The following is a 20,224-nucleotide window of genomic DNA, read 5'->3' as shown; positions in this document are numbered from 1 at the left end:
TCTCAAAGTTGATAAAATTAATTCAGATCACAAATAAGGAGGACTCTGAGCACTGAGGACTCAAAAAACAATGAGCCCTGAACATTAGGTGATTTGTACGTTTATTTTCCGTATGGAGGGGCTCATCTGTACAAATAAGTTGGTCTTTAGCTTAGCGTTACCTTAAAAGGTTAAACAGAGGTGTGGCCTCTAAATAAGTTGTCAGTAAATTTGTGTAAAATGAAATTCATGATTTTTGGTAAATGTAAAACCAGTAATGAGATAAAGGTACAAATAGAGGGTGTAGACATAGAAAGGGTGAATCAAAACAAGTTTCTGGGAGTGATAATTAATGATAAAATTTGCTGGAAACCTCACATAAAACATGTACAAAACAAACTATCCTGAAACATCTCAGTCCTGGCCAGAGCAAAGGGGATATTAGATCAAAAATCCCTTCAGATTTTGTATAATTCATTGATCTTACCCTATTTAAGTTACTGTTTGGAGGTATGGGGAAATACGTATACAAGTTCATTACAAAGACTTTTTCTACTGCAAAAAAGAGCAATAAGAATCGTTCACAATGTTGGTTTTCGTGAACACACAAATCCACTATTTTTACAATCTAAAACTTTAAAACTCATTGACCTTGTGGAATTCAAAACTATTCAAATAATGTATAAAGCAAAGAATAACTTACTGCCAGGCAATATTCAAGAAATGTTTTGTGAAAGAGAGGGAAGCTATGATTTAAGGGGAAAGTTAAATTTAAAGATTCATAAAGTACGCACTACGTTAAAAAGTTTCTGTATCACCATCTGTGGAGTAAAACTGTGGAACAAATTGTGTGTGGAGATAAAACAAATATCAAACATAATTTAGTTTAAAAAAAGATATAAAAAAAAGATTCTTGAGAGGTCCAGTATTTAAGAATGACAATGAGGGCTGTTTGTTTATGGATGATGTTGTACTGATAAATCTGCTGTAATTATTGATGAAAACGGTTGAATTGTTGAGTCTGTTTGTATGACTGTACTGCCATGATCATATTGTTGGGTATAATTCAGTTACTGCATTATGTATTTGTTGTGGTTTGATGTTAAAATTAGGAAAATAGTATTGTTTAACTCTTGTATCAAGTTAGTGATAAAAGTGTAAAAGCACTGAGGGGTGGGATTAAATAAGTTTATACTTCTTCCTACTCCTTTTCGACCATGCAAAATTCAGACTTCTATGTGCTTGGAGATAGATTCTGTCCATTTGAATGTTTTCTTTTGTTTTTATTTATTTATTTATTTTTTGCATGTTCGAAATAAATAAAGACAATACAATACAATATAATACAATAAAGACAATACAACTCTAAGTACCGTACTTTCTGGACTATAAGCCGCACCTGACTATAAGCCACACCCACCCCGTCTCCAACATCTCACTATCGATTCATTGATGCCAAGCTTACGTGCAGCAGCTCTATTTCCTTCTTCGACAGCCGGATCAATCGTTAGCCCAGAAAACATAAATTAGCCGCATCATTGTAGAGCCGCGGGTTCACAGTGTGTGGAAAAAAGTAGCGGCTTATAGACCGGAAAGTACGGTAAACTTATGCCAATAGTATGTTTACTTCTTATCACCTATGTTTGACAGTACTATGTGTGTGAATGTGTGTGTGTTTAGACGTGTATCTAAAGGAAGAACAGAAGATAATTAACTCCTATACATACAGATGTTTCCTATTTTAACAAGCTTAACATCCTGACAAACTATTTAAACTAAAACAGGGTACTACATAAGTCCTGGTCACAAAGAACTCACTATTAACATTATTGAAACTAGAAGCACTCGGAGAGCGCAGACCTCCGCCAAGGCTGATCAGTGGCCCCCCCCGTGGGCCCCCCCCACCCCCGATCACCACCAAAATTTAATCATTTCTTCCTCATCCCATTTCCAACAAACCCTGAAAATTTCATCCAAATCTGTCCATAACTTTTTGAGTTATGTTGCACACTAACGGACAGACAAACAAACAAACAGACAGACAAACAAACAAACAAACCCTGGCAAAAACATAACCTCCTTGGCGGAGGTAATAAAACAGATTAAACAAAAGAATCCTATGTTAAGACAATAACTACTTAATACTAAAACAATTCATCCTAAAACCTCAATATCTAAATTAAAATTATGTTTCAATTCTCCCTTTTGACATGATTCTATCATGTCATAGCGATGACTGATGCTCCGGAGTACAGGTGTCAAACATGTGGCCCGGGGGCCAAAACTGGCCCGCTGAAGGGTCCAGTCCGGCCCCTGGGATGAATCTGTGAAATGCAGAAATTACACTGAAGATATTAACAATCAAGGATGTTAAAATCATATTGGGTCAAGTGAATCTAAAGTGGGTCAGACCAGTAAAATACTATCATAATAACCTATAAATAATGAAAAAGGCCAATTTTTTCTCTTTGTTTTAGTGTAAAAAATTTATGTTACACAAAAATGTTTACATTTACAGACTAGCCTTTTACAAAAAATGTGAATAACCTGAAAAGTCTTAAGAGAAGTATATGGAATTGTACCAATATTCTGCCTGTTACTAAATGTTTTGTGTATTTGTAGATGCACTGTGATCTGTAAGTTGTGATGCATATGCATTAAATGATAAGCTAAGGCGTAATATTGTTAAAATTGAGCTTGTTTTTCTTAAGAATTTTCAGGTTAATCAGATTTGTTCATGTTATGTTCAAGTATGGTTCGTAGATGTAAACATTTTCATTACGGAATTAGACTTTTTTCACTGAAAAACAGAAAAAACTTTGGAGGTGATGCTTATTTATAAGTTCTAATCCTATTATTTATATTATTTTACTGGTCTGGTCCAATTTATATCATATTAGGCTGAGTGTGGCCCCTGAACTAAAATGAGTTTGACACCCCTGCTCTGGAGGATCTCAAACCCTCAGATTCACCACTTTGAATAAACATACAGTCACGGAAAAAATTATTAGACCATCAAAAGTCATCAGAAACAATGGTTATGCTATCAAGTACTAACTCCTGTGTGTATCTTGTACCATGACAGTAAACCGATATAAAACGATATATAAAACTGTATCTGCAGTTCCAATCCAATCTTATTTGTAAAGCATTTTAAAACAACCACAGTGGACCAAAGCGCTGTACAGAAAAATAAATTAAAAAAACCCCAAAATAACAGAGTAAAATACAAGAATAGATAAAAAATATATAAATAAATAAAAATAGAGAAGAATAGATAAAACCTGAATAAAAGAACAAAATACAAGAATAGATTAAAACCATAAAAAGCTGTACAGTTCAAAAACAACAACAAATAAGAACAATAAACCAATACCAAATAGAACTATTGAATACAAAAATAACACATTCAAACATCTCATCCCAACAGTTGGACGTGGGCATTAAATTTGTTTAAAGCGGCATTAAAAAGGGCACTAAAAAGCATTAAAGTAGATTTGCTGATACCTGCAGAAACCCAGGTGTTATTTTTCTGCTAAAGTTACTTCTTTTCTCCCTTGTTTTGCTTCTTGTGTATTTTGTGCATGAGTTCTTCCCCATACCTACAGTATATGTATGTCAGATTTAGCCTTTTATACAGCATGTCATATTTTGCGGCACCTCGGCTCAGAAGACGTTATGGAACATCACTGCAAACCCGAGAGATCTCAAACTCCCTCTACAGACCCTGAGATTCACAACTTTGAGAGAATATACCAGCATGAGTATATATGATCAAATACATATATGGAGCATGTACAGGGGTGGATTCTTTTTTTTTTTTTCTTTTGCTCCACTCAGGCTGAGGTTGGGGAGATGGTTTTTCAGATGTGCAGCTGGATGGATGTTGGCAGAAGTTGGAAGACATGCAAAGAGAGGAAGTTTGCATGTACAGGGGCTTCTGACTGACTCTGACTTATGGGTCTCCCTGAACATCTATGAAGGTTAATTCCCAACACCATGTTTGATGTCACTGCAAATTTAGCAAACACATAAAGTGACAGATGATCATTGACTGCACCCATGCAATAATCATTGTGTGGTCATATGACTAAAATTGGTGATACTCAGCCTTTAGGAGACAAACATCTGCCTCAAACTTTGACAAATATAGACAGATATCTATTTTATGACAACTGAACAAATAGGTAACGAGTTTTAGCACATTCCTGCTAAACTCCACCCATAGCGAAGAGCTGTGGTGGTTGTGTTTATGGTTTAATGTGTAGGGGTGTAAAAATGTGGATGATTTGTGGTTCTGTATTTTGTTTTGGAGTCTATGACAATATGTTTCCTTTAGGGATGTCCCGATATCGGCTGCCGATCTGGCCTTTTTTAGAAGCTCAGATTGGATTTAGTCACAAATCAGCTGATCCAAAGTACATTCGTGGTGGTCTTAACGTCAAAGTGTTTAAAGCAGGGGTGTCAATGTTACACCCTAGACTAGGGGTAAAAAAAGGCATAACATAAAATGACTCCTCACTCGATTCCCACTCCTAAGGACGACCGTGACAAATAATGTTAAATTAAAACCGAGCAGCAGTTTATTTAATGTAGGGTGAGCAGTGACAAAAATAACAAACAAAACCAACTCAATCACTCTGTACTTCCCTAATAAAAGTAAAAGAACAAAAATACACAGGACTAACCTGGCCTCCTAACTCAAAAACAGGAGAAAATGTGATGAAAATAAAATTGACTTCTCACCCTAAACAAATACTGCGGCGTCCATAAACTATTTACAATGTGCATAAATACAGAATTCAAAATGTCGAAACTCTCTCTCTCTCTCTAATAATGCGAAACTGGCGGCATTAGCTGGGAGCAGGGCGAGGACGAGGAGCGGGACTGGGTTGTCGACAGGCGGTTTTAAAGGCAGACTCCGTCTTCCTCCACCAATTAGCGGCCCGTGTGCTCCAGGATGGCCAGTCCCCAGGACGTGCGTTCCACCAATCCAATACAGCCACCTGGACTTCAACACACATACATATACAGACAAATACTCCACTGGCCCTCTACAGGCCAGGGTGGGATAACAGGACAAATTACAGATACACATATATGACCTCAGGGTCATAACAGTCAAACTCATGTTAATTCAGGGGCCACATACAGCCCAACATGACCTGAAGTGGGCTGGATTATTAAAATAATAAAATAATAAAATAATAATACATAAATTATATCAACTCCAAAATTTGTATGTTTAACTTCTATGTTTTAGGGTGAAAAAAGTAAAATTATCTAATCAAAATGTTTACATGTACAAACTATCAGTTAAAAATATGTGAAAAACATGAACCATGAACAAATGACATTTTTTAAGAAAAAAGTGCAATTTTAACAATTTATGCCATTATTTGGCCTCATCTTCTCATATGTACATGTGCATGACAACTTACAGATCACAGTGGATCTACAAATAACAGAGTACTGGTACAATTACACTTTATTCTCTTAAGATATTTCAGGTTGTTCACATTTTTTTGTAAAAGGCTAGTTTGTAAATGTAAAATTTTTTGTGTAATTTAACTTTTTTTACACAAAAAAAAAAATATAAAAAAATTATTAAAAATGTGTGGTTTTCATTATTTCTAGTTTATTATGATAGTATTTTACTGGTCTGATCCACTTTAGATCAAATTGACCTAAAATTATTTTAACATCCTTGACTGTTAAAGTCTTCAGTGTCATTTTTGTATTTCACTAATTCATCCCCCAGGCGGGTTTTGGCCCCCGGGCCACATGTTTGAGGCCCCTAGTTTAAAGTGTAGAAGATAAATGTTAAGGTATTTTTTCCATTTATTTTCTAAAAATGAAAATATTTCAAAGTGTCTGATTTAACTTAATACTACTTACTGTCAGTTAGAATTAGAGCTGCACAATATATTGTTTGAGCATCGTCATCGCAATGTACGTGTACGCAATAGTCACATGGCAGGTCCTGCAATGTAGGAGGTAAATGAACTCAGTGTGTTCTCAACTCATTTCAGTTGAACCTGATAGACACTGTGCGCAGCGATCCACCAATCACAATCTTTCTTAATCAGTTTTTCTGAAGCAGACCACGCCCCCTGCACATGGAGTGAGTCGCTGGTAACAACACTGAAAAATGAGCAACGAACAAGAGAAAATCACCGAAAACTAAGACTTGGTGCCACAAAGAAAAGCAACGTCAGTTATCTGAAATTATTTTGGCTACAAAAGGATGATACTGAAACATGTGTTCTGTGTCAATAGTGCCTGCAATTGTTGCCACAACAAGAGGAAACACAACTCATTTGTTTGACCATTTATGTTGGCACCACACAGCTATTTCATAACGCAATATATATCGCAGGGTAAAAAAAAATCGCAATGTTAGTTTTTTCCCATATCATGCAGCCCTAGTAAAGTATGAAAGTATAAAATATATTTACAACACGTCATTTATCTGTTCAATAACTTTTCTTAAATAGGATATCTATCCATTGTTGCTTTTTAATTGATTTAAATTGTTAGCGGTGTTTCTAATTTCACATTTATCAGATATTTTATTATTCTCTCATTTTTATAATTATTGTTTGTATTATTTAAGGAGATAGATTGATGCACGAAGTTCAATATGTTGCACATAACTGCAGTAATCCATCATGTTTGCATCTTGTTTCATTCTAAAATGTTCACTGTCCTGATCAAATAATCTGTTTTTGTTTATCTTAACACAGAAACATGCACAAATCTTAAACATTGAACCTTTGATTAATAGAAGGACTTGTGTTCATCATGTAACCCTGTCAGATTTATGCCGTACGTGTTAATTTTCCTCAGGTCGACTGTGTGTGAAGAGCATTAAAAGAAAACCTACAAAGGCCCAGAGAACAAGTGAAGCAGAAGTAGATTTCATAGAGCGCCTGTGCCTAATAACTCCTGGTAACTGTATCCTGAGTGTGTTTGTGCTACTGCCTGAAAACTAAATTAATAATACAGCTGAAGACTGAAGGCTGTGTGCAGTCTGCGAAACCATGCTCTACAACCAGAAAATGTTGGGAAATTCAGCTTTAGACCGAGGCAGGAGCTGCGATTAATTAAAGATGAGCTTCCTGACTTTAGTACACTGCCTGCAAGTCGACAAATATCTTAAATCCTAACTATTGAATAAAAGTTTTAGAGAAATGTAAACAGGGAAGGCTTTATCATTTTAATGGAAGCCTGTGCTGAGTTATTACCCACTTATTTAACAGCACAGACAACGTTTAACTCGCCTCGTGTCTCATCGCTCACTTTCACTGCAGAAAATAGAGATGAGAGAACGAGTCCTTTAACGTGCATGTCTGAAAATGATCAAACACACCGTTAATTTACCGGTTCTTAATTTGGATTTCTGTTATTTCACTCTGTTTTCATTGATGTTTGTCTCATCAGTCAAACATAGTGGGACAGATTGGAACCAATGTTTTTTATTTAGCATCTTCAAAGAACAATGTTTTCTTGACCTACTCTGACCAGCAGGGGGCACTGTGGTAGCGCAACACACTAAGGACCACCAAAACCACCAATTAATTAACACCGGGTACGGTTACATGACGTTTTTTAAATCCAATTTATTTTTCCAGAAGAAATTAATTCAGAAGTCAAGTATTTTCTCTTCTGTTTACATGGAAATGTTAAACCCAAATAAAGGTTTACATGAGAAATGCTTATTTGCTTCTCACAGCCCTTCTGTTAGCTTAGCTTAGCATAGTCACTGCATTCCCATGGTCACATGTAGCCAGTTTTTTAAAGGTGATTTGTAGTATTTTGTAAGTGATTTTTTGAAATCCGATTCTCCCTAATTATTTCTTTAGATCCGCGACTTACTGCACTCATACAATCTCGGGACTGTTGTGTTGACGGAAGTTGGAAAATCTTTTTGTTGGAAGGGATGCATGCGCTAAACTAGCTTTGCTTTACCGTTTTAGCTTTGCATTAGTTTTTATTTCCCAAGATTTTCTTATTGCAGTAAGTCACATCACCATGATTTGAGCCTCAATTTGTGATCATATTGACCCCAACGGACTAAAGGAATGATTAGGGAGAACTGAATTTCACACAGTCACTCATAAAATACTACGGATCATCTATAAAAGCCTGGCTACGTCTGACCATAGGAATGAAGCCATTATGCTAAGCTAGGCTAAGCTAAGCTAACGGAAGGAACAAGGCAATCGGTGCACTGCAGTGCAAACTGATTTGCCCACTTATCGAACTCATTAGTGCATGACGAATGAATAAAAAACAGGTGGTGAACTCTTCCTTCAGGGTTTTCCAGGCTGGTAGGTCCCATCAGAATAGCCCACTGGAACGGTTTGGGTTGACTAGACTGCATTGCATATTCTTCCGCCAGTGCAGAATGTGTGCGTCATCACGACAGGACAAGAAAAGAAAAGCATGTGCAGAATGGCAGAAATAAAGTCCAAATGGAGTAAAGGGTTTACATGTCCGAGGAATAATTTAGTTTGGAATTAAAAGGGGATTAAACCAGTGACTTTATTCGGATTTAAATTTATTCCGAACTATTCTTTTTCAACTGGAATAAGGTGGGCATTTACAGCTGAGTCCAGTGGAAACAACGGCTTCTATTTTTATCATGTCTTTTCTTTGACTCTGACAGTTGTTTCTTTATGGTTCTCATCCTCAACTTGGCCTTAGCGGCAGAATGGCTCACTACTCCCTCTAGTGGTCACATAAATTTCCCGATGCATCGCTGGAAATGCATTCACTTCATATCTATACAACCCACTACATTAGTATCTTTGGCAGAACTTCACAGATGATTATTTTAAACAGTTCAGACTTTTTTTTAGGGATGCACCGATTCTGATTGGAGTATCGGGCATCGGCTCCGATACTCAGTGTGTGTACTCGTACTCGTAAAAGTAATCTGATACAACTGCAACGATACCACTTACAGCCGTGTGACATTCACAGTTCAGTGCAGCAGGTGTGAGGAGGAGGAATAATGTGTGTGGAGTGTGAAGAGTGTGGAGATTTTTCTAAATAAATGACGGTGATAAAAGTTACGCTGACTGCAAGTAACATTACAGACACAGACAGATACGGACGCAACGTTCTGTCCGTCCTCTGCGTACATTCCATCTGTTTTCCAGGTGGTGGCGGATGCGTACCCAGACAGAGAATACCACCGGGAGTACGGAACAGTGCAGACCGCCGCCAGCAGAAGTGAAAACCAAACTTATCACTCATTTCTCTTTTCTCTTCCTGCTGAAGCTAAGCTGTTAGACCTTACCAGTGAAAACGCTGCAATATTAGTATCACATTAGTGTTACCTCTGTCGTCTCCATGTTTGTTATTACTGACTTTCTTCTTCTTCTTCTTCTCAAAAAACTTTACTCTTCTTCGTGGTATTTGTCCAGTATGGTTAATTCAGAGCGGCGCCCCCTGGTGGATTAATTGAGAAACGCTCATTCCAACACATTAAATGTCAGTAGCAGCACTTTGTTCCAGTCAGACTAATGACAACGACAATAAAGCACATTTACAAAAGGAACTAAGAACTGGAATGGGATTATTAAGTACTCATGTCGGTACTCGTTATCGGCAAGTACTCTAATGTAAGTACTTGTACTCGGTCTGGAAAAAAGTGGTATCGGTGCATCCCTACTTTTTTTTTAATATTCAGAAGTAGAAATCTTTCATATAGACACTTTTAATAGTTTTATCTCCATGTCATGTGATGCAAGGAAATATTAAAAAATGATTGTTCAATTTATAATAATGCAGTCAGATTAGAATGCATCCCGTTGGTTTTTTAGACAAAATATTCAACCCAGGGGCCTTTAATTCAAATCATTAAAATGAATTTGATCTAATTTAAATAATTATGTTAAACTAATACAGAATTAAATCAGTTTTAAAACTTTTTATTCAACGACGCCAGTGAATCATTCATGTAAAATGCTTTCATTTTTTAAGACTTTGGTCATTTTTATGATTATGCAGTTTCTCTTTCCATGAAATTACACAAGCAAAATATTTAAATTACTTTTTTTTTTCACCTATTTATTGTTTTTTTTTTTTTTTAAGTTATGACAGTGTCTGATTGTTACTGTCATCTGGTGGAGTTTTAATTTGTCGCTTTATTTCCATGAAAACAAAAGCAATTTTAATTTGAGTAATTTTTAATGCATTTGCAGTCAGAGTGGAAACACCTTCACAGTATTTTTTAAGGGATTTTGATTTACATATAATAGATTAATTAATGTATTACTAATAAAAATCATAGATGGAATATTTCCTGTAGGGACAGACTTTAATGTTGCATCTCATGAACCTTAACCATCAGATTTTTTTTGTTTTTTTTTCTTCTAGACTCTGATTATGCTGCAGCTTTTGGACAAAATTAATGACTCAGACTTATAATTAGCACAAATGAAAACATCTGCAGCCCTTTAACAGATAATTATGATGATACCAGGAAATGAGCTTGTGCCGATCCAAAACCAATTCAACGACATTCACCCAGAGCTGGATTTATGCCACTGCTGTGTCAGTTGGCTCATAAAAACCAACCAGTAAAACATAATGCACATTTTATGTCTTAAGATAACAGATCGACAGGACTGTAACGAACTATGTATTTATAGGTCAGGGTCAAAGGTCACTGGGGTCGGGTTAGTATTGATTGCTGCTTTGTCCTTTTTTCCAGTTTTATGTACGGAGAGCTCACAGACAAGAAGACCATCGATAAAGTCCGACAGACGTTCGACAACTACGAGTCCAACTGCTTCGAGATCCTGCTGTACAGAAAGAACAGTGAGTCCATATTATCTGTCTTCTGTCTGAAATGAGAGGGTCAAACATGCCCTGGAAAAAAAATCCAAATCTTACCAAGTGTACAGGGTGGGGAAGCAAAATTTACAATATTTTGAGGCAGGGATTGAAAGACAGTGTATGACCAATTAGTTTATTGAAAGTCATGAGAATTTATTTGCCACAAGAAAATGTACATAATAGAAAATGTTTTTATTCTATGTGTCCTCCTTCTTTCTCAATAACTGCCTTCACACGCTTCCTGAAACTTGCGCAAGTGTTCCTCAAATATTCGGATGACAACTTCTCCCATTCTTCTTTAATAGTATCTTCCAGACTTTCTCGTAATAGTTTTGCTCATAGTCATTCTCTTCTTTACATTATAAACAGTCTTTATGGACACTCCAACTATTTTTGAAATCTCCTTTGGTGTGACGAGTGCATTCAGCAAATCACACACTCTTTGACGTTTGCTTTCCTGATTACTCATATGGGCAAAAGTTTTGAAAAGGTATGGATAATAGTGTTAGGTATGATTATGACATCAATATATGTTTGGTTTCAAAACAATTGACGTAGTGCCTGCTGAGAAAAAACAACTAAATGTTCATTGTAAATTTTGCCTCCCCACCCTGTATTTTTCTCATTTCTAGTCCAAATATCTCATCACACTTAAACTAAGACATAATCACCTAAAGAGGAACTTTTCAGTGAGATATAAGAACTGATTTTTAGACAACAGATCTGGAAAATCTTATTTCAATAAATCTTACCAAGATAATTTCCACTTGTTTCATTGGCAGATTTTTTTTTTTTTTTTTTTTTGCTTGAATTAAGCAAAAAAAAAAAAAAAAAAAATCTTGACTTAAACAAACAAAAAAAATCGTCAGATAAGATTGTCCTTATCCTGATCATCTCTCACACTTTTCTCAACATTGTTCTTTTAGAGTCCTTACCTTATGGCTCAACAGTTCCACTACATATATCTCAGTCACAGTTTTTTCCCAGTCATGCTGTGTTGGTGGATCTGCTTTCTACCATTTTCTTGTGATTGTTCTCTTGCGGGCTGCTAACAAAACTTTCAGCAAATATCTGTCCTCTTTTAATACAACATTGCTTGACATATTTCCCAGATACAATAGTACACTTGACTTGGGTATATTATAGCCCAAAATTTTAGTAATTACCTGGTGAACATTCTCCCAAAAATATATGATTTTAGGACACAAATGCAGATGATCGTAGAAAATGATCGGATCACTTTCATTAACTCAACTCATAACCCTTAAAGACCCAGCGCTACTTTTGTGGCACTTTCCAAATAAATTTTTCTCTATATTTAACCTTTCTTAAGTGATTTATCACCATTCATTGTAATATTATCCTCTGTATTTTCCATTCTTTTCAGTGAAAATCATGTTCTTTGCTATATTTAATTCACTGATCATGTAGATGTTCATAAAACCTCAGTTTAAAGTTGAGGATAATTATATCAGAAACAGAGAAAACTGATGAAAAAGTGACTTTTCCAGCAAAGATATCAATAACTAAATGTAAAAACAGGCGTCTCCATCCACTGACGTTGATCATTGATTGGTGAATCGATGTTGTAGAAGATGATGGTGTTTCCACAGTAACTATGGAGGCTCTGAATGTTCAAATGGGTCATATCTGATGACCATGAAAAGATGAATACCTGTATTTCACACCAATTATTTACATGTGTTAATAAGTTTAGTGGCTCAGAAGTTATTTAATATTTTTTTTAAACAATATGTTTATTGATATTTTTTCTTATATACACACCCAAACAGTCTACTTGTAAATATACACACAATTAATTTTAGCAAGTACGTAGACCTGTAAATAAAAAAAATAAAAAATAAAAAATAAAAAATTACAAATGCTTTTATTTTATTTGCAGACTCGAAGTCCAAAAATAGACAATACACACACACAGACACAAATAAATAAATAAACAAGAAAAGCACTGGGAGAGCGCAGACCTCCGCCAAGGCAGATCAGTGCCCCCCCGATCACCACCAAAATTGAATCATTTGTTCCTTGTGCCAGTATCAACATTTCCTGAAATTTTCATCCAAATCTGTCCATAACTTTTTGAGTTATTTTGCACACGGACAGACAGACAGACAGACAGACAGACAGACAGACAGACGGACAGACAGACAGACAGACAGACAGACGGACAGACAGACAGACAGACAGACAGACAGACAGACAGACAGACAGACGGACAGACAGACCAACGCTGGCAAAAACATAACCTCCTTGGCGGAGGTAATAATAATTATTGAACATTTTAGATCAGTAGATGATTTTGGTCCCAGTGGTGTTTGGGTCTTTATGGGTTAAAGATGTAAAACTATTTTTATGGCGATGTACAATGAAACATTTCTCCACATTTAAAATTTCTGAATTTATTATAATATTATCCTCTGAATTTCACATCTTTCAGGTGTTTTCCTATATTTCATTTACTGATCAGACCTGGTGCTAATGGTTGAACCTGACTTGAAGCTTGTATTGATTTTATATGATTTGTTTATTAGGAATATATGAGGAAACACTGTGTGCTGTCCATGGTCCTTAACTCATAAAGACTAAAGGAATCAGAACGAAGCTGGAAACAAACAGTCATCATCATAGTTAATTATTTTCTAGATTAATTAACAAATTGTTTGGTTTATAAAATGCCAGAAAATGGTGTGAAGTGTCAATCAGTGTGTCCTTAACTGTTTTTGTTGCGACTTCCAAATGAATTTATCTCTATATCTAACCTTTCCTAAGTGATTAATCACCGTTTATCGTTTTCTCTGCTGCATTCTTCGGTGAATAGTTATTGTTTTCCTGCATTTAATGTTATGATCATGTTAAAGTTCATACAATCTGAGTAAATTCAAATGTTATTATATCCAAATGGAAGAAAAAGGGACTTTTCCAGCAAAGATATCAATAACTAAAATGTGTCCATCCACTGTCATTGATCCAACTCCATGGGTTCTACTGGTGAGTCAATGTTGGAGAAGATGACAGTGTTTCCATGGTAACAACGGAGCCTCTGAATGTCCAAATGGGTCATATCTGATGACCGTGAAAAGACGGAAAACTGTATTTTACACCAATTATTTACATGTATTGATAGGATTAGTGGATCAACAGGTATTAAACAGTTTAGATCAGTGGATGTTTGGGTCTTTATGGGTTCATTTATGGGTGGTTGTTTAGGTTTTTAAGGGTTAATAAACACCCAAAGGAAAAGAGACAAACTCTGTGGCTCCTCACTTATGTTTCAAGTTTTGTGCTGACATACATGATGGCTTTTTTTTTTTTTTTTTTTTTTTTTTTTAGCTAATTTACCCAAAATCCTTCTTTGATTTAGTTTGGTTTGAGGTAAAAAATTAAGTCCTAAATGTAATAATCTGTCCTGTTTCTGTCACCGTCTTTTTTTTTTTTAGAGTTATGACGTATCCTCCGGTTCTGCATAATGAACCAGAGTTTATTTAAGGGCATTGATACATTACTAAAAACTCATGTTTCAGGTTCATCCTAACATAATAGTTCATTAGATATAATTTGAAATTAACTATCTGATCTTATCACACCTTTAAAACCACTGGAAATTAATTAGCTAAGTCCTCAATGAATACTATAAATTCATCCATAATTCAATTCGTAGCTTATTTTTTCTCTGAATATCTTTTATTATAAGTATATATTATGTATTATGTGTTGGATATGTTGCCCTAGTATTGAGTCAAGATATTAAACATATTAATGTGTAAATGAATTAAAAGAAATGCCAGATTTTTGTTGTTTTCCCACATCATTTACAGTATAATTTTAGTTTCCGAACAGCTTTTTATTCATTTTTTTTATCTGTATAGTGTGTAGTAACTGTTAAAAAAAAATAAAAAAATCTAAAAATGGTGTACACTCTTGCTCTTGTTAATTATTATTATTATTATTTTTTTTTTAGGATATTGCTAATAAGTAAGTAATTGAGGGTGGTGGGTTTTATTTCCATTGTAAGTAAGTGAATCTGAAACCTGAACATGATAATAAAGATATATCATTATCATGGAAAAAAAAATAGAATCATGATTTAAAAAAATAAAAGAAAAATAAAGAACATTTTAATTCCACTTTAAAACTAATAAAGAACAAGATGTAGACAAATAAACAACCACAGTCATTGATTAAGGAACAATTGGAAGCAGTTGAATGAGCTTTTCTTCAGTGACAATGGTAATAAATTGGTCTATATTGTTTCATATGAAACTTTTAACCAAATTTGTGCCTTTTCTAGCCGTAAACTGGCAACGAATGGGAGGAAAATCCATTTCTCAGGTTCCTACATAACACTACAAACATGTTTTCTTCATCATAGTATTAACACAAATGTCCCGGATTCTCTTATGTGTTTATTTTGTTATTTTATTGACAATAAGTTTGATCAAAAAGTGTTTTTTTCTTAAACTATCAGATGTATTTCCTGCTCTGTTGGCAGCCACGATGGATTCTGATCAGGCTGATCAATTGATGACAGATAACCTGAGCTGAGTCATGTGATGTAGACGCTAAAACCAGATTTTTCATAAATGAGTGAAAACCTTCTGGAATTCTCACTATTGTTAAAAAGTTAAAAAAAACAAACAAACTGTATTTTTAGGTGCACGCTGCCTGAAAATAACTTTAACCTTTAAAAAAATCTTTGCAAATCCGTGCATTTTGTTCAATTTTTGAAGCTACTTTCCTTCAAAATCAGTAAATCCACTTAATATTATTAATATACATGTTCATCGTGATGTAATTCTACATACTTTTATTTATTGTTGCACATTTTTTACCGCATTCTTTTGTTAAACTCCTTCTGGAAAAGCTGATGTGTGTGTTCTCAAACTCAGATGGATGATTTATACAAAGTGGGGTCTTTTTTTTTTTTTTTACAAAAAAAGAAATGCATCTTTCATGCGTCCATCTGTGTTCAGAGGTGCATGTTTATGTTCTGTGTAAATCCTGGATCAGCAGCGTCGGCGAGGCGAGCATTGAACAACGCGTGCCGACAAAAATAGTCCTAAATGTTCTGGTCTCCCAAGAGTGATCACCTACGAGGTGGAAGAACGCGAGGCGGGGAGGCAGAAACACTAAAAAATGAAAAGATCAATTCTGAAATGGCACAAATTTGCTGACAAACCAGGAGAACACGGCCCCTTATAGAGGCTGGATATAAATGAGATGGATGACGACCACGAAACAACGTGTATCCACAGAAATGATGATGTTAAGTTTTCTTTCAGGAGAGCCCAACTTTTATGTTTTAACTCGGCTGTTCTGAAAGTCTGAGGAAGCAAAAAAGGTGATGTAAATCAGAGTTTAGAAAGAACTGTGAGCTCCAAGAATGAATGTGGGAATGGATCCGACATCATGATTAAGATGCATTAAAAAGAGGAGACAGAACTGATCATATCCACTGTAAAAAGTGCTGTCTGTCATTAGCTTGATTATCTCCGCTGTAAAAAGTGGTCTGTTATTAGCTTGATCATCACTGCCATAAAAAGGGATGTCTGATATTAGCTTGATCATCTCCACTGTAAAAAGTGATGTCTGTTGTTAGCTTGATCATCTCCACTGTAAAAAGTGACATCTGTTATTGGCTTGATCATCTATCTCTACTGTAAAAAGTGATGCCTGTTATTAGCTTGATCATCTCCGCTGTAAAAAGTGATGTCTGTTATTGGCTTGATCATCTCCACTGTAAAAAGTGATGTCTGTTGTTAGCTTGATCATCTCCACTGTAAAAAGTGACATCTGTTATTGGCTTGATCATCTATCTCTACTGTAAAGAGTGATGTCTGTGATTAGCTTGATCATCTCCGCTGTAAAAAGTGATGTCTGTTATTGGCTTGATCATCTCCACTGTAAAACGTGATGTCTGTTGTTAGCTTGATCATCTCCACTGTAAAAAGTGAGATCTGTTATTGGCTTGATCATCTATCGCTACTGTAAGGAGTGATGTCTGTTTTTAGCTTGATCATCTCCACTGTAAAAAGTGATGCATGATATCATCTTGATCATCTCCGCTGTAAAACATGATATCTGTTATCTGAGAGTTTGTGTAAAGGAGCAAGGACCTCATTTTCAAAATATTGAAGCATTTTAAAGCGTAATAAAGCTGACAACCACTAGGGGCTGCTACAAAAAAAAAAAAAAAAAAAATTCCAAGCTCCCTCAGCATTTCCAATCCAAATCCACTAAATAAAGTATTAACATTAAGTATTACATTTGTTTGTTACATTAAGTATTTTTTTGTTTGCATCAAGTGATTTTATTTTATGACTGCTATAGGTTCCAGAATAAAAAAGAACCTCTGCAAACTTTGCAAGAAAACTGATATATATATATATATATATATATATATATATATATATATATATAGATAGATAGATAGATAGATAGATAGATAGATAGATAGATAGATAAAATAAATTAAATTTGAAAAAAGTGAGTAAAATGTATTTTTAGAGCAGTTTTCAAGAACAAAAGCCACACATTCTTCACAACATTAAATAACATCTGTAAAAATCTAACAATATAAATAGTTAGAGCTAAAACTAACAGGATATTCTATAATGTTATAACCTCAAAAGTCACAATCAGACTGTGTTACTCTGAATTTGAGATTATGTAACAGTTATTTTTTACCACTTCTACCTGTATGCATTGACTATAAGATGAATAACAAACACCTCAGTCCTTATTTGCGGCTCTTATAATGTTAATGCAGACTTTTGTTTACACCGGTGATATGTTTGTGTGTTTGTGTTTGCAGGAAGTCCGGTGTGGTTCTACATGCAGGTTGCTCCCATCAGAAATGAAAATGACAAGGTGGTTTTGTTCCTGTGCACTTTTAAAGACATCACGCTTTTCAAGCAGCCGATTGAAGACGAAACCACGAAAGGTGAGCGCTTCCTCTGCCTTGTCTTCCGCAGGTTTTTTATGGTTGTTTTATTGTGAGAAACTGTTAAATCAGAGTGAGATCTGTGTGGGGTAGATGTTGTTTCTGATGGATGTTGGAAACCTGATGTTCCAGGATCATGATGGAAACAAATTCTTTTTAAAGAGTTTTTTTCAATGAAAGAGTCATGTGACCTGAACCAGTAAAAGACACTCTCAGTTTGTCATGATTGGACTTTTAATTATCATCTTTTCCTCTTTTTTCCTGCTTCTTTTCCATACATTTATGCTTTTTTTTCCACTTTGTTTTCTCCTTCCCCTGATATTAACCCTTTCATGCATAGTGGTCACTCCAGTGGACAGTTCTTCTCCAGCTGTTCTGTTGTTTATTCATGGGTTTTGTAGTTTTCACAGTGTAGTGGACACTTATGCATCCTCTCAAACACTGCAGTTCATACAGTTATTGTAACTTTGCTGCTCTTTATAAACCTGATCTGCACTAACATGTTTTAGTGTAAATCAATGGCTAATTTTTTATTAGACTGTAATTAACAGTTTTCTGAAACAAAAAGTTTTTTTTTTTTTTTGTAGATCCTCCTGAGACCCAGCAATACATTTTGTCCTCTGTAGGGGACAAAAGTTTGACAGTTTAACTTAAAAAATACTGTCCATTGCAAAGGATATTCCATTAAAAAAAAAATCAGTCAATAAATAAAAATCATTTTTAAAATGTATCTGAAAAAAATGTTGCATTATGCAGTTTCCAATCAAGACCATTTTTTAATGTAAAATAGCTAAAATTGTCAATTTCCTGGGTCTCAGGAGGATATTATTTACATTAAATGAGTAATAACTAGTATTAGAGTATGAAAAAAAAAAGTGAGAAAACATATGATTAGCACTCATTAAAAATTATTTTATGTCATAGTTTTCACACAGTATATCACTTTCTTATGATGACTTTTAAATGCATGTTTCTTTGCTTCAAAAATTAAATGCATGGTGTCCAGTGGAGTGGACATTTTCGTAACTCCATGAAAAATAGGTTCATAAAAAAAAAAAAAAAAAAAAAAATCAATTGCATTGCTTTTTTCACACCTAAAGAGGAATGAAAACACTCAAGAGAAAAATTTGGCTAAGGTTCACATAATTCATGCATGAAAGGGTTAAATTTGTTATTTTCTTTCTTCTGTCTCTTTTATGCTTCTATGAAACTGGGTTCATTTTAGTATCTGTCACTTTTCTAGCTATTTAGACCCAATAATAAAAGGTACATATAGACATATTTCCCCCCAGGATGGACCTAATAATAACCTCAGATAAATGCAAAAAATATACTCTTGCTCTGAGCCATGCCATAAATAATGAATTTTTTAAATAAAATACTGGGGCCAAAAATAGGACCCAAACATGGACATTAAAGCTATCTAGGTGTCAGTGCATTAGATGTGAAAACATGTCTGTAAATGGTCTTCTATAGACTATAAATAAAGACACTGTGTTAAATGTGTTGATCCTAGTGGTTTTTCTAATCCACACATGTGGGTTTTTCATCAATCTTAGTCTGATTCCAAGTTTTGTTTGCAACCCATCGTGTCCACTTGTGTTACATGCAGAACCTGCCCATTTAAACACAAATAAATCATGAATGATTTTGCAACAGCGGCCATTTTTGTGAAACACTCTGCCTTACATAATTAGTTCAATTCCCAAAATGTACCTGTGAGAGATTAAAGAGATATTCAAAAAATAGTAGCACATAATTTTTGTGTCCTTTTGACTATGTTACATGCAGATTTTTGTATTAAATATAATGTAAAATAATATAAAACGGTGTTTTATCTCAACAATAGTTTCTTTTATCTCAGTAAATATTTATTTTTAAAATAGACCTAAAGTGCTTCCAAAGTTGCTTCATAACATTCGTCTACATCTGGTTGGAAGTTTTAGCCCCATGTTCTGTTTTTAGGACCAGTTTCATCTGGTCATTTAATTATCATCTTTTCCTCCTTTTTCCTGCTTCTTTTCCATCCATTTACACTTTCTGCACTTTGTTTTCTCCTTCCCCTGATATTAAATTTCTTCTTCCTTTTCTCTGACTCTTATCCTCTCATTTATCTATTTTTTTCATTTCATTTTTTTTAATTCTTTGTCATCATGGTCCAACTGTACTTTCACATCAGCTGAATCCTCTGTGTTTTTGGTGAAGTTTTAATGGTTTTTCTTAAGTTTCATGCTGTAACTGTAACTGTTCTAGTTTTATCAACTGGTGGGTTCTGGACTTGTTTTAAATAGGTCACAAAGTGCACGGTTGGAAAATGAAAACAAGCTTTTTATCTGGTTTTATTGCTGTAAATGTGATCTGATGTCAGATGTGTAGTTTGACAGATGTGCAGGAGGATTGGCTGTTGCTACGGTAACGCAGACGTTTGATTGATAG

At 34.8% G+C, this 20,224-nt stretch overlaps 1 protein-coding gene across 1 annotated transcript in view; it reads left to right on the top strand.

The window, feature by feature from the left end:
* The window catches only part of kcnh5b (potassium voltage-gated channel, subfamily H (eag-related), member 5b), a 492,331-nt gene that overhangs the window by 29,779 nt on the left and 442,328 nt on the right, over positions 1–20,224 (top strand). The window contains exons 3-4 of the mRNA XM_030127455.1: positions 10,706–10,812; positions 17,660–17,788. Of these exons, the coding sequence (XP_029983315.1) occupies positions 10,706–10,812; positions 17,660–17,788 (236 nt within the window). The remainder of the gene's footprint in view (positions 1–10,705; positions 10,813–17,659; positions 17,789–20,224) is intronic.

Source organism: Sphaeramia orbicularis, chromosome 22, assembly GCF_902148855.1.
Source record: "Sphaeramia orbicularis chromosome 22, fSphaOr1.1, whole genome shotgun sequence".
In the NCBI taxonomy this organism is placed as follows: Eukaryota; Metazoa; Chordata; class Actinopteri; order Kurtiformes; family Apogonidae; genus Sphaeramia; species Sphaeramia orbicularis.
The sequence above is the reverse complement of the archived record's forward strand: the minus strand, read 5'-3'. Positions and strand labels throughout refer to the sequence as shown.